This window comes from Enhydra lutris, unplaced genomic scaffold (genome assembly GCF_002288905.1).
Source record: "Enhydra lutris kenyoni isolate GAN:26980312 unplaced genomic scaffold, ASM228890v2 scaffoldscaffold8, whole genome shotgun sequence".
Lineage (NCBI taxonomy): Eukaryota > Metazoa > Chordata > Mammalia > Carnivora > Mustelidae > Enhydra > Enhydra lutris.
Genome location: NW_019154092.1, coordinates 39,281,121 through 39,294,792, shown reverse-complemented (window position 1 = coordinate 39,294,792; position 13,672 = coordinate 39,281,121). Strand labels below are relative to the sequence as shown.

Genomic DNA, 13,672 nt, shown 5'->3' with positions numbered 1-13,672 from the left:
GGCCCCGCCCACACACCGTTGGTTCCTCCCCCTTCTGGGCCCGGGATTTCTGGGAGTTGTAGTTTTTACTAGGACCGTGGGTCTCTGAGTCCTTGGGCAAGGCTGGTCCAAGGCTCCAAGACCGCGAGCTTGCCGCCTCGCGGGTCTCTCTGCTCTCCTTGGTATCTTTTCCTAGATGAGAAGGACAACCGTCCAGAACCAGGCTGTTTTTTTTTTTCTTTCTTATATTTTTATTTCTGACTTGAACCACTTGTCTTAAAAAAATACCTAAAACTTGTTTTTTGGATAGCAGATATTTGTTTCTTCCACAAGGAGTGCATTGACTTAAAATTTTTATTTTACCCTAGCAATATGAGCTGCAGCAGTCTTACCTTATCCTTTAGTTTCCACTATGAAAGAGCTACATGTGCTGGAGATTGTTTTAAAATAGTTGACAGTTGGCGTGCCTGACTAGCTCAATCAGAAGAGTGGGACTTATGATCTGGGTTGTGAGTTCAAGTCCCTCTTGGGGTGTAGAGATTACTTAAATAAATAAAACTTAAAGAAAAAAAAAAAAACAGTTGATGGCATCCAGCTGCTGGCCCTGTCACTGACACTCAACCATTCTTCATTCATTCATTGCCTTCCCTAAAGTTCTCCCTCCATCACTGTAGTGTTAACTACAAGAGGTTCTCTGTAGACTGCAATGTATAGTTCTCTTTGTTTTCCTGTTTTAGTTTCATTCTTACAAGTACCCTAGAAAAATAGATGAACACATTAGTCTACCTATTTTCACATTAAAAACCATGCACACACGGATTAAATGACTTGACCAAGACTAAGTAGTAGAGCTAGAGTCTGATCATAATGTTCTGGCTCTGATTGTTTTATCTTTGAAGGCCAGTTAGACCACACTGCTGCCTGCAGCCTCCTGTAGTATACTGTGAAACATCAGGAAAGGTAGCCCATGTACTCAATGGTGTGATATATGTGGTTTAATATCAAATTGTGGATCACTCTTAGCACTAAATATCTTTCTTCTAAGTCAGAAATTTCTTTATGATGAAACTTTTTTTCAAAATAATTTTACTAAAAAAAAAAAAAAGAATTTTACTAACTAGCCAATACCATATTGTACGGCTTCCTTATTTTTTTTAGTCAAATGTGTCTCTGCTCAGTAACCAAATTTCAATTAAGTTGGTACAGCCTCTGAGTATGGGGGGAAAAGTTATCTTTATGTCCTTTGTCCACTTTCATCACTACTAATTTCACAAAATACCCTTCCAACCTTTCTGTTTTTAGAAGCCAATATTTTTTTCTGTTAGCCTCCTCTTACCCATAAGGAGAAGGATAGTCACCTTAAAAATGGAATAGAATATTAGAAAAGGGATTGCTGACCATACATTCACAAGCTGTATTTTAGGACATGATCCTTTTAATCCTGATATTCATATGCTCCACCCAAATTAAGGTTTTGTCTGTAAACTAGATAAGACACCCAATATTCCCTCCCCTGACAACAATTCTGTGCATATCATAAAAATCTCAGTATGGCAAAAAGTCTGTGTGTGTATGGGTGGGGAAGTTCTGTTCCAATGTTAGTGTGTCGGTATAGAAGGTGTTTTTTATTTCATCCTTTCCGTTTTATTTTGTTTTTTAAAGATTTTATTTACTGGCAGAGAGAGAGAGAGCGTGCGCGTGGGTACGAAGAGAGAACATAAGCAGGAGGAGCAGCAGAGGGAGAGGGAGAAGCAGGCTCCCGCTGAACACGGAGCGGGACACAGGACTAGATTCTAGGAATCTGGGATCATGACCTCAGCGGAAGGCAAATACTTAACCGACTAAGCCACCGAGGCATCCCTATCATTTCCATCTTATTCCAAATTTATTTTTTTTTAAAGGTCTCATTTATTTATTTGAGAGAGAGTGAGAGAGAGAGAAATCAAGAGCAGGCCAGCAGGGGCATAGGGTAGAGGGAGAAGCAGACTCCCCACTGATCAGGGAGCCCAATCGGGGACTCTACCCCAGGACCTCCCCATCATGACCTGAGCCCAAGGCGGAGGCTTGTCTCTGACTGAGACACTCAGACGCCCTAATTTTATTCCAAATGTAAAAGTATAGTCCCTGTTGTCCTGAAACTAGTTGGTAGAGGAAACCTTGACTCCTAGTCCAGTCTGGGATGAGACTTCTGATTCCGCACCACCCTCAGTGAATTGGCAACCACTCATTTTGAACTTGCGCTTGTTACCATTTTTAAACAATTTGTTCTAATATACAGATTTCATTTAGATAGAATATAAAAGAACTGCGATTTTCGAACTTGAGTGCGTAACGGATCACCTAGAATGGTGTGGGCGCCTCTCAAAAATTCAGATTACTCCAAATTTTCAACTTTAAGAAGGTCTGGGGGGTGGGGCCAGCGATCTACAGTTTAGTTCCGCACGCCCCTGGCGATAACTGTTTATTTTGCTACTACGCTTTTAAAGCTGTAGTCTCGGACCCCACAACATCAACCTCCCGTCACCTTCAAACCAGCTGCGTCCCACCGCCGGGTGACGCCTACACGTCCCCAGCCCGGACTGGGCCTGAAAGCCGCAACGTAAGGGGTTCCGCTACCCACATGGTCGCCAGGGGCAACCACAAGGTCAACTCAGTAGGTCAAAACAAATGTGTAACGAAAGCCTGGGCCGAAGTTAACAAAGATATAATCGCTAATTTTTATGTTTAACTCTAAAAACAATACTTTAAAAAAGTAACTCCACCCCCAACCCTCCCGCAAAAGGCAGATTTGCGTCCGGGGGTGAGCACGAGGGGCGGTACTTCCGGGTCAGGTGGGTCGGCTGCCTTGACCTTCCTCGTCGCTCTGCCATTTTGTCCCAGTCAGTCCGGAGGCTGCGGCTGCGGAGGAGCCACCCGAGGAGAACCTGCAAAGATGCTGTCCGTGCGCGTCGCCGCGGCCGTGGCCCGCGCCCTTCCTCGACGGGCCGGGCTGGTGAGTGCGGGGTACCGGCGGGAGGGAGGTGGCCCAGCGGGTGGCTGGTGCTGTGCTGATTCGCGAGCTCTTGCTGCTTGGAGGGCGAGGGGCTGGCGGGCGCCGCCATCTTGCATCGCTGGCTGCTCGGCCTTGGGCTGGGCGACGGCGCAAGGGCCCAGATGCTCGCCATCGGTGCGGGACGGTGTTAAGCGCTGCAGGGGAGGTGGCGACTTCGATGTTGTCTAGAGAGGGACCTCAGGGGGTGTCCAGGACTTCAATTGAGAGCTGTCCGAGAGGGGGCTTTGGGTGAAGGTCAGGGCTGGGTCGCTAGCTCTCCGACACCTGCTCTGAAACGGCGAGGCTTGTCGCCCGCCAGTTCTCCGGGATTGCCCCGCCGAAGGTCCGAGGACTATTGGTAGCTCTAGTTGAAGCGACCTGGGTAAGCCTGACATTGTATGAAGGTCAGTACGCCCCGGCATTTCACCTGTGCTCGGAGGTCGGTTCGGGGGAAAGCAATAAATGAAGGTGCTTTTCTGAATACTTAAGTAGACGATCTCAGTGCTGAATACTGAGGTGTCTGTGAAACGCCATACAGTGTAAATGTGCATTTCCTGCGGCCGATACCGTGAGAGCAGTGAAACCTAAATTGTCTCAGGCAGAAAGAAGGGTTTGCTTTGTGTCGTGGTACTTTGACGTGTTTTAAGATTTCGTCCTTGAGGAAAAGTTAGACAGTGATTGAGAGCTCAAGATAGAGCATAGGTTGGAAAATGCCTGTAAAGGTCAATGCCCTTCGTAACTTACCGCCCTTTAAGGCTTACATTTACTTACTCTTGTTAAACGTAGTATCAGTTTCAGAGGTAAAATAAACACTGGCTAATTTACTGTTCTAATACAACTAAGTTGCAAGAAAAACATTTTTAGTGGTTTTCAACCGGTTCTGTAGAAGATAGGTTCAGAATTGACAGTGACTAATAGCATCGTTACAACTTGAAGGAGGCGGTCCAGATTGTTGTAGGCTTTGTCCATGGCCGGGGGGGGGGGGGGGGGAGGAAAGAACCACAGCCATTCTTTATTTCTAATCAAACTCTCTTTAACATTTAGGAATTTAATTTTTTAAAAAAGATTTTATTTATTTATTTGACAGATCACAAGTAGGCAGAGAAAAGGGAGATGGGGGAGCAGGCTCCCCGCTGAGCAGAGATTCCCAGGACCCTAAGACCATAACCTGAGCCCCCAACCCACTGAACCACCCAGGCGCCCAGGAATTTTTTATGTGTTTTTTTTTTTGTTGGGTTTGTTTTGTTTTTTTTTTTAAGTAAAATAGGATATATATGGATATTTCCCCTTCTTAGGAAGTTACCTTACTGAGAATTTCCACAGTTCAACTCAAATGTATTTGAAGATGAAATAATAGTACCTGATCCCCTTAAAGGAAAGGATAATTTGGTAACTCTTGGTTTTTAAAAATCACTTTAAAAATTATTTATTTTTTTTTAAGATTTTATTTATTTGACAGGTCACAAGTAAGCAGAGCAGCAGGCAGAGAGAGAAAGGGGGAAGCGGGCTGCCTGCTGGGGAGACAGTCCAATGCGGGGCTTGATCCCAGGACCCTGAGATCATGACCAGAGCTGAAGGCAGAGGCCTAACCCACTGAGCCACCCAGGCACCCCTAAAATAGGCTTTTTATAAAATACTTAACCATGTTCCCAGGAGCTGCTTAATACATTTTTGCATATATCAAAATCTGCTTTGTCATGTGATTAATAGCCTTCCAATTTTAAGCAGAATATTTTGAATATAAATAATATTTTTACTGATAACTTGGTCAGACTGATCAAACCAATTTGATCAAACTAAGCCTGCATTTGTTCAAGCTTGCCAGTTTTATAAGGTCTTTTTTTTTTTAAAGATTTTATTTATTTATTTGACAGAGATCACAAGTAGGCAGAGAGAGAGAGGAGGAAGCAGGCTCCCTGTGGAGCAGAGAGCCCGATGTGGGACTCTATCCCAGAACCCTGAGATCATGACCTGAGCGGAAGGCAGAGGCTTAACCCACTGAGCCACCCAGGCGCCCTATAAGGTCTTTTTTTTTAAACAAACTTTTTAAAAATGTTTATGCACTAGGTCTCCAAAAATGCTTTGGGATCCTCCTTCATTGCTGCAAGGAACCTCCATGCCTCTAACACTCGTCTTCAGAAGACTGGTAAGTCATTATTTCTAAGTCTATATACACCACACTTACTGCCTTGTCAGTAAGGGAAAAAATAAGTTACATTGGTTGCATAACTTTTTAATTTTCATTTGTTAATTGTTTTTCCCTCTTAATTTTAGTTACTACAAATCTCAGATTCTTTGCCTGTAATGTGCCATTTAGCCCTGTCTTGGTAGGTTCTCTTGTTCTAGTGAAATACATATTTTTTCATGATACTGCAGCTTTCTTTTTCTTTTTTTCTTTTTTTTTTTTAAAGATTTTATTTATTTGACAGAGAGATCACAAGTAGGCAGAGAGGCAGGCAGAGAGAGAAGGGGAAGCAGGCTCCCCGCTGAGCAGAGAGCCCGATGCGGGGCTCCATCCTAGGACACTGAGATCATGACCTGAGTCGAAGGCAGCGGCTTAATCCACTGAGCCACCCAGGCGCCCCCTGATACAGTATCTTTGGGTGGAAATAGGAAGTACACATATCAGGTGGTGGGTATCCTTTCTGAACTGTAAAAGATTTCATTTAATTAGAGGGGTGCCTGGGTGGCTCAGTTGTTAAGTGTTTACCTTGTGGTCTGGTCATGATGCCAGGGTCCTGGGATGGATCCCAATCCCTGCATGGGGCTCCCTGCCCCACGGGAAGCCTGTTCTCCATCTCCCATTCCTCTTGCTTGTGTTCCTTCTCTCGCTGTGTGTCTCTGTCAAAATAAGTAAAAAATCTTCAAAAACAAATTAGAAAAAAGTAAACAACTTTTACCTTTATGATTTTAGGTGGTAATAGCTGCTAATCTGTACTTGGCAACCTACAGATTTGCACATTGCAAATAGAGAATGGTGGAGGTGAGCAGGGAAGATGCGTAGGTTAGGGAATTCTTTTGGGGATATGTGAGTGGGGCTTTTGAACTAAAGATTAAACAAGTGAACACATGCTAAGATGAAGAATATTAAGTATTTGCATGTCTTTAAGGGGAAAGATATTTATACTTTGTTAACAGTTGCTTTTAAAAATGGATTGCATTTTTGGGGTGCCTGGATGGCTAAGTTGGTTAAGTGTCCCACTCGTTTTTTTTTTGTTTTGTTTTGTTTTGTTTTGTTTTTGTTTTAAATATTTGATTTATTTCTTTGAGAGAGAGAGGGAACACAAGCAGAGGGAGAAGCAGGCTTTCCACCAAGCAGGGAGTCTGATGTGGTGCTCCATCAAAGGACCCTGAGATCATGACCTGAACCGAAGGCAGACACTTAACGACTGAGTCACCCAGTCGCCCAAGTGTCCCACTCTTGATTTCAGCTCGGTCTCCATGTCAGAGTCATGAGTTTAAGCCCTGCATTGGGCTCCATGCTGGGCATAAAGCCTACTTTAAAAAAAAAAAAAAAAAATTAGATTGCATTTTTAAGCTTCCTGCAAAGTTTAGCAAAAAAGTCAGGTTTCAACATAGAAATTCCTGAGAAATTAAATAAAAGGAGTAAAAGATGAAAATTCTTATTATAATGATGTTGCTTAATTTTATTAGCTGCTTATCTGGTTTACATTTGTCTTGTGAAATTTTCTCTCCATCACTTGGATTTGTGTAGTTTTTGTTTGTTTTTTTTTTTTTTTTTTAAGATTTTATTTTATTGACAGAGACACAGCTAGATAGGGAAACAAACAGGGGGAGTGGGGGAGGGAGAAGCAGGCTACCCACTGAGCGGGAGCCCAGTGTAGGGCTCAATCCAAGGACCCTGGGAGCATGACCTGAGCCGAAGGCAGATGCCTAACAACTGAGCCACCCAGGAGCCCCTTGGATTTGTTTTTTTATAGCAGTGGTGGATATCAAGCTTTTTTGAATAGAACCATGCATATTACATTTTAGAATAATTTGGTTAGGGGCACCTGGGTGGCTTAGTGGGTTAAAGCCTCTGCCTTTGGCTTAGGTCATGATCCCAGGGTCCTGGGATCAAGCCCCGCATTGGGCTCTGCTCAGTAGGGAGCCTGCTTCCTCCTCTGTCTCTGCTCTGCCTGCCTCTCTGCCTCCTTGTGATCTCTGTCAAGCAAATAAATAAAATGTTAAAAAAAATAATTTGGTTATTGTGATTACAAAATTATAGTTTTTATGTTGTTAGGGAAGTGGGTTTTAAAAAGACCTTGAGACTAGGCTATTTTTGCAATGGATTTTTTCTCTCAATAGGTACCGCTGAAGTGTCTTCTATCCTTGAAGAACGTATTCTTGGAGCCGATACCTCTGTTGACCTTGAAGAGACTGGACGTGTCCTGAGCATTGGTGATGGTATTGCCCGTGTACATGGGCTAAGAAATGTTCAAGCAGAAGAAATGGTAGAGTTTTCTTCAGGTTTAAAGGTAAATTACAAAAAATGAGATTTTGGTGTTTTAGGATTGGTCTCTGAATTACTCACTTAATAGTTTAGAGATTGTGCTAGTGTTTTTTTTATTTTAACTTTCAGTCTCAACTTTTTCAGTATTTAATCATTATCATTGATTGTGAAAAAAAGTAAACTTTAGGGTTTTGGTTACCAAAGTTTTTATTCTAGGGACTGATAATATATAAATTGTGGGCACTAGTGCTGAAATAAAAAATTGACTAAAACCTTCAGCCAAATTCTAAGAAGTCTGCTTTATACCTATTAAGATTGTCTTATATAAGAGCCTTAGATAACTTCCAACTAAATTCATTTCTGGTGGAAAGTTGGAAGTCATTGACTTTGTATATCTTCTAAGAGTAGACCTATTATTGTTAAGCTAGCGGTATAGTTATCAGAAGCTCTCTGATGATAGAAGTCTACTTCTTTCTATTAGGTTGAGCCTAGTTGGCCAGTGGGATGAAAACAAATGGTAGCAGTTATGGGTTTTCTGAGGAAAGCAGAGCATGATATCTGGGTAGACCAGGGGGAGTAGGATTACCCACTCAGTGTGGGTAAAGACAGACTTGGTCCTCTGGCTACTGACCAGTATGGTAAAAAACCTTGATATGGAAGAATAATTACACAGCCAAAAGTTTTCTCCATAGCTGTTAGACCTTGGCTAAAAATTTAGCCTCTCATATCTTCAGCGTATACCATTACATAACTTAGAAAGGTGAGGCTGATATAAATAAATTCTGAGTTTCTTTTTTAGCTTTTAAGATGTAAAAGTCTAGTATAGTCTAATAGAACTTCCTGCAATGATGGAAATACTTTATGTCTGCGCTGTTTAAGTATAGTAACTATTTTACATGTGAGGCTATTGAGAATGTACAATGTGGAGTTTCTCACAGAGATAGTGGGTGATGTGTAGAGATTTGTTAATTGGAGAGAAAATTGAGTTTCTCTGACTTGGGTAAGATGGTGTTATTCTAATTTTAAATAGCCACATGTGGTTAGTGACAACTGTATTGAACATTAACTGCAGTGATACTCTATTTGTTCTGAGTATTTCTGCAGAGCTTCAATAACTGACCAGACTCAGTTCATGAATAGCCTTTATCTTTAGTAATGAATAGGGACCTAAAAATCTTATATTTTGAATTAAAGTTGTAATGATGAGAGATGACCCAGCACTGTTACATTATAGCATTTTGTCCTTGTTTGGGTAGGTTTTAATTTGCTTTTCTACTAACCTGATGAGTTCTCACTGTAATTTTTTTTAGCTGTTTATGACACTACTCACAGATAAAAAGATGTAAATCAACTGTGTCTTAAAATTTCCAGTTGATCACTTTATTTCATACTGATCACCTGGTTCAAAATCCATAGACAAAAGAAGTACATTGAAAAAAGCTTGACCTAGTTTCTTTGTTTCTTCTAGTTCTTTGACGATATAGTAAATAAATGAGCATGTTAGGCTTATAATGCTATCCTAAGAGGATTCAAGGGAACGTGTTGCTGTTTTAAGTCTTGATAAAAGAAGGTTTTTTGTCATAAAAATACTTGAGTAAATCAGATCAAAAGTCCAAATACTGCCTTTTTTTTTTTAACTAGCTATTTTCATTTCATGTAGTGTTGACATTTGGGAAGAAGTACTACTCAGGCTTCATGGGGGTTCAATTGTGTGTTTTGTAGGGTATGTCTCTGAACTTGGAACCTGACAACGTTGGTGTTGTCGTGTTTGGAAATGATAAACTAATTAAGGAAGGAGATATTGTGAAGAGAACAGGAGCCATCGTGGACGTTCCAGTTGGCGAGGAGCTATTGGGCCGTGTTGTGGATGCCCTTGGTAATGCCATTGATGGAAAGGTACGTTTAACGGTTATTAGATGTGTTTGTAGCTTCTAATAGACATCAAAACTGATTGTTCTGGGGCTCCTTTTTATTGTTTAACAGGGTCCAATTGGTTCCAAGACCCGTAGGCGAGTTGGCCTGAAAGCCCCTGGGATCATTCCTCGAATCTCTGTGCGTGAACCCATGCAGACTGGCATTAAGGCTGTGGATAGCTTGGTGCCAATTGGTCGTGGTCAGCGTGAGCTGATTATTGGTGACCGACAGACTGGGTAAAGCTTGTTAAACATTTTAACTAAAATTTAATTGTGGAAAGATTACTTATTAGGGTTGGAATGGTAAATGTTTTGGATATAATGGGGAGAGTGGAATCTGATGAGAATTAGAAGACTGAAATTTGAGAAATCCTTTGAAGTATTTACTAAAATTTAAATTTACATTCTCTTTTTAAAGTAAAACATCAATTGCTATTGATACCATCATTAACCAGAAACGTTTCAATGATGGAACTGATGAAAAGAAGAAGCTATACTGTATCTACGTTGCTATTGGTCAGAAGAGATCCACTGTTGCCCAGTTGGTGAAGAGACTCACAGATGCAGGTATTAAAGAGCTTCAGTCCAGGGATGCCTGGCTGGCTCAATTGATAGAGCATGCAGCTCTTGGTGTTGCGAGTCACGAGTTCAAGCCCCGCCTTGAGGGTAGGGTTTACTTGAAAGGAAAGGAAAGAACTTTACTATCATTGTTCTCTGGGAGTCCTAATATTGCTAATCTTAGGATAGCTTCTACTTAATGAAGGCTGGTTTTAATTATTCCCTAATGAACTGAAATTTCTTCTAATACAATTGAATAAGTAAAAGTAAAAGTAGTATAAAACAATGTTAAGGTTTTTGTCAGTTTCTTTAAAATCTGTGCTGTTTGACTCTGGTTAATCTGACTTTGGTAAATTATGTACTAAAGCACTTAGTTTTTAAATTACAGTAGTCTTTAAAACCAAAATGTTGATAACCTTGTGAAACTTAAAAAACTTATTTTCTTCTCAGATGCCATGAGGTACACCATTGTGGTTTCGGCTACTGCTTCTGATGCTGCTCCACTTCAGTACCTGGCTCCTTATTCTGGCTGTTCTATGGGAGAATATTTTCGAGATAACGGCAAACATGCTTTGATCATCTACGATGACTTATCCAAACAGGTCAAAGGATAATATATTTTTAGAATCTGTTTCTGTGTTTGCACCACAATTGAAGGTGACAAATTTAGCTTCTAGTAACTGAACTTTATAACCCTCTCTCTGTACTGTAGGCTGTTGCCTATCGTCAGATGTCTCTGCTGCTCCGCCGGCCTCCTGGTCGTGAGGCCTATCCTGGTGATGTGTTCTACCTACACTCCCGTCTCCTAGAGAGAGCAGCCAAAATGAATGATTCTTTTGGTGGTGGCTCCTTGACTGCTTTACCAGTCATAGAAACACAAGCTGGTGATGTGTCTGCTTACATTCCAACAAATGTCATTTCCATCACTGACGGACAGGTATTATTTTATGATTAAAATAAATATAAAAGCTTTGGATGATTCCAAGGCATTGGTTGAAACTAATGTTGATGAACTGATTCATTAAATGCCTTTCACTCTTTATTGCAGTGAATTTAAAATGTTTAGAAAAGGAGAACAGTGTAACGAACCCCACATGTCTCTCATCCATTTCAGTTCGTGGTATAGTGAACTTCATTTTTGCTTCATTTATAGCCATTGCTGTTCTCTACCCCTGATTATTTTGAAGCAAATCTCAGAGGTCAGATCACTTCCTCTGCGTTTTTTAAAAAAAGATTTATTTATTTATTTATTTATTTATTTTATTTGACAGAGATTACAAGTAGGCAGAGAGGCAGGCAGAGAGAGGAAGGGAAGCAGGCTCCCTGCCAAGCAGAGAGCCCGATGCGGGGCTCGATCCTAGGACCTTGGGATCATGACCTGAGCCAAAGACAGAGGCTTTAACCCACTGAGCCACCCAGGTGCCCCTCATCACCTGTTTTTTCTCTTCTCCTCTCTTAATCTTAGCAATAGAATATGTAAGTTGATAGGTGCTGGGGAAGATTGGAGGGGCTCTTTATGATGAGAAGATACTTAACATTTTTCCTTGGAGATGTTGGGCTTCAGGTTTTTTACTTAATTTTGAAAATAGTTTTTTTTTTCTCTTTTAAAGCTTGTTAACGTGTGTGTTCTCTGTATGTTGTAGATCTTCTTGGAAACAGAATTGTTCTACAAAGGTATCCGCCCTGCCATTAACGTTGGTTTGTCTGTGTCCCGTGTTGGATCTGCTGCCCAAACCAGGGCCATGAAGCAGGTAATTTGCATCACTTTGTCAAGGAGAAGGGGTATCATTAGGTTAAAATCATAGTGTACTTGGATAGTGCTCTTTGTCAGTGAGTGGGTTAAGTATTTCTGTGTTTCATGAGCTGACCGTTTCTGTATTTCAGGTGGCAGGTACCATGAAGCTGGAATTGGCTCAGTATCGTGAGGTTGCTGCTTTTGCCCAGTTCGGTTCTGACCTTGATGCTGCCACTCAGCAGCTCTTGAGTCGCGGTGTGCGATTGACTGAGTTGCTGAAGCAAGGACAGTATTGTGAGTTCTCTCATTTCATCAGCCTGTGTACTGTGTGTAAGGGCCTGGGAATCCCATAGCTCCTTACAAGCTAGAATACCTGGTGTTCTTTCATTAAAGATACAGTGTTTTGAATGTGATTAATGCCAATTGTACTTCCAGTGCAGTCATTTGAATAACCAGGAAAACTTACTATATACTTTACTTTTCTTTTGAGATTTAAAACCTATTAGATCTCTTCCTCCTACCCTTTCCACCTTGGCCTTGAGAGAATGGCATTGGGCAGATTTAAAAAGTATGTTAGTATACATTTATTCTTGCTGTAGTTTCAGCAATTTATTTATTTATTTATTTATTTTAAAGATTTATTTGACAGAGCAAGAGAGGGAACACAAGCAGGGGGAGTGGGAGTAGGAGAGGGAGAAGCAGGCTTCCCGCTGAGCAGGGAGACAGATGCAGGGCTTGATCCCAGGACCCTGGAATCGTGATCTGAGCCGAAGGTAGATGCTTAATGACTGAGCCACCCAGGTGCCCCTCAGCAAATTATTTATATCTTAAACAGTTTAAATGCTGCCAGATGATAAATAGTGGTTATGGAATATCCCCGAAGATTACGCTTTCAGGCTTGCAGTTAACAAGGAAAAAACACTTTCCTGGGGGAGAGAAGTGGGAAAGATATTAATGTGGAGTTGTCACAGAGAAAGTGAGAGTAGGTAATATGTAGAGACATGATATAATTAGAAGAAAAGGTAAGTTTTTCTGACTTTGTTAACGTGGCGTTTATTTGAGCAACTTGGCGTTCTTTTGTTTTCAGCTCCCATGGCAATTGAAGAACAAGTAGCTGTTATTTATGCTGGTGTAAGAGGGTATCTTGATAAATTGGAGCCCAGCAAGATCACAAAGTTTGAGCACGCTTTCCTGGCTCATGTTATCAGCCAGCACCAGGCCCTGTTGGGCAATATTAGGTATGAACACAATTCATGGCCTCTTTTCTGTAAATTTTAAGATACAAAGTCCTGTTAGTTCTTTTGAATTTTGTAGCTAGTCATTGAATTTTTGATTAGGTCAGTACTGATGAACTGCTTTTTATTTCAAATAGGACTGATGGAAAGATCTCAGAGCAGTCAGATGCTAAGCTGAAAGAAATCGTAACAAACTTCTTGGCTGGATTTGAAGCTTAAACTCCTGTGGATTCACGTGAAATACCAGTTCGGTTTTGTTGTTGTTTATTCTGGTAATCAGTTCCATTTGTAAAAGGATTACTCCCATACTTCACGTGTACAGAAATTACCTTAAAAAAAATAAAGGTTCCATATCAGTTGGTGGTTTTCTGTAGTCTGAGTAATTCTTTTAAAAGAGCTAAAATTAATTTGAGGAATTAATAAGCATGCTTTTTAGATGATTCAAGGCTGAGCTCTTCGTAAGATTCTAGAATGCCTTGTGATTGACTGAAGAAGAATTCATGAACTAGGTAACTGGATATGTAGCAAGAGTTTACACCTGGTAATGTTGAAGAGACCCACTGGCTTCTCTGCCAAGGCTGATCTATATAAAGAAGTACTGCAGGCAAGAAAAGAATAAGACAACTAAAATTATCAAGGAAATGAAAAAAAATGCTAAGTGAAGTCTGAAAGGTACAGATTGAGAAAGGACATAATAGAAATATATTTATCAGTATCTTCTCTTGTTCAGTATTCTTTTTTTTTTTTTTTTTAAAGATTTTATTTATT

The 13,672-nt window shown here is 40.8% G+C and overlaps 1 protein-coding gene across 2 annotated transcripts; it reads left to right on the top strand.

Annotated features, from left to right (window-relative positions):
- Nucleotides 1-2,814: 2,814 nt before the first annotated feature.
- Nucleotides 2,815-13,270, top strand: LOC111142536 (ATP synthase, H+ transporting, mitochondrial F1 complex, alpha subunit 1, cardiac muscle). Of its 2 annotated transcripts, none has more exons than XM_022495794.1 (12): nucleotides 2,815-2,971; nucleotides 5,078-5,156; nucleotides 7,319-7,488; nucleotides 9,186-9,359; nucleotides 9,447-9,613; nucleotides 9,795-9,943; nucleotides 10,385-10,536; nucleotides 10,647-10,871; nucleotides 11,578-11,685; nucleotides 11,819-11,963; nucleotides 12,757-12,907; nucleotides 13,042-13,270. In XM_022495794.1, the coding sequence occupies exons 1-12, from the start codon at nucleotides 2,912-2,914 to the stop codon at nucleotides 13,121-13,123; spliced, it is 1,662 nt and encodes a 553-aa protein (XP_022351502.1). In that variant the 5' UTR covers nucleotides 2,815-2,911; the 3' UTR covers nucleotides 13,124-13,270. The 2 variants fall into 2 exon arrangements, with proteins under 2 accessions (XP_022351502.1, XP_022351503.1); XM_022495795.1 differs by having other exon boundaries at nucleotides 2,850-2,971; nucleotides 9,186-9,293.
- Nucleotides 13,271-13,672: the final 402 nt, after the last annotated feature.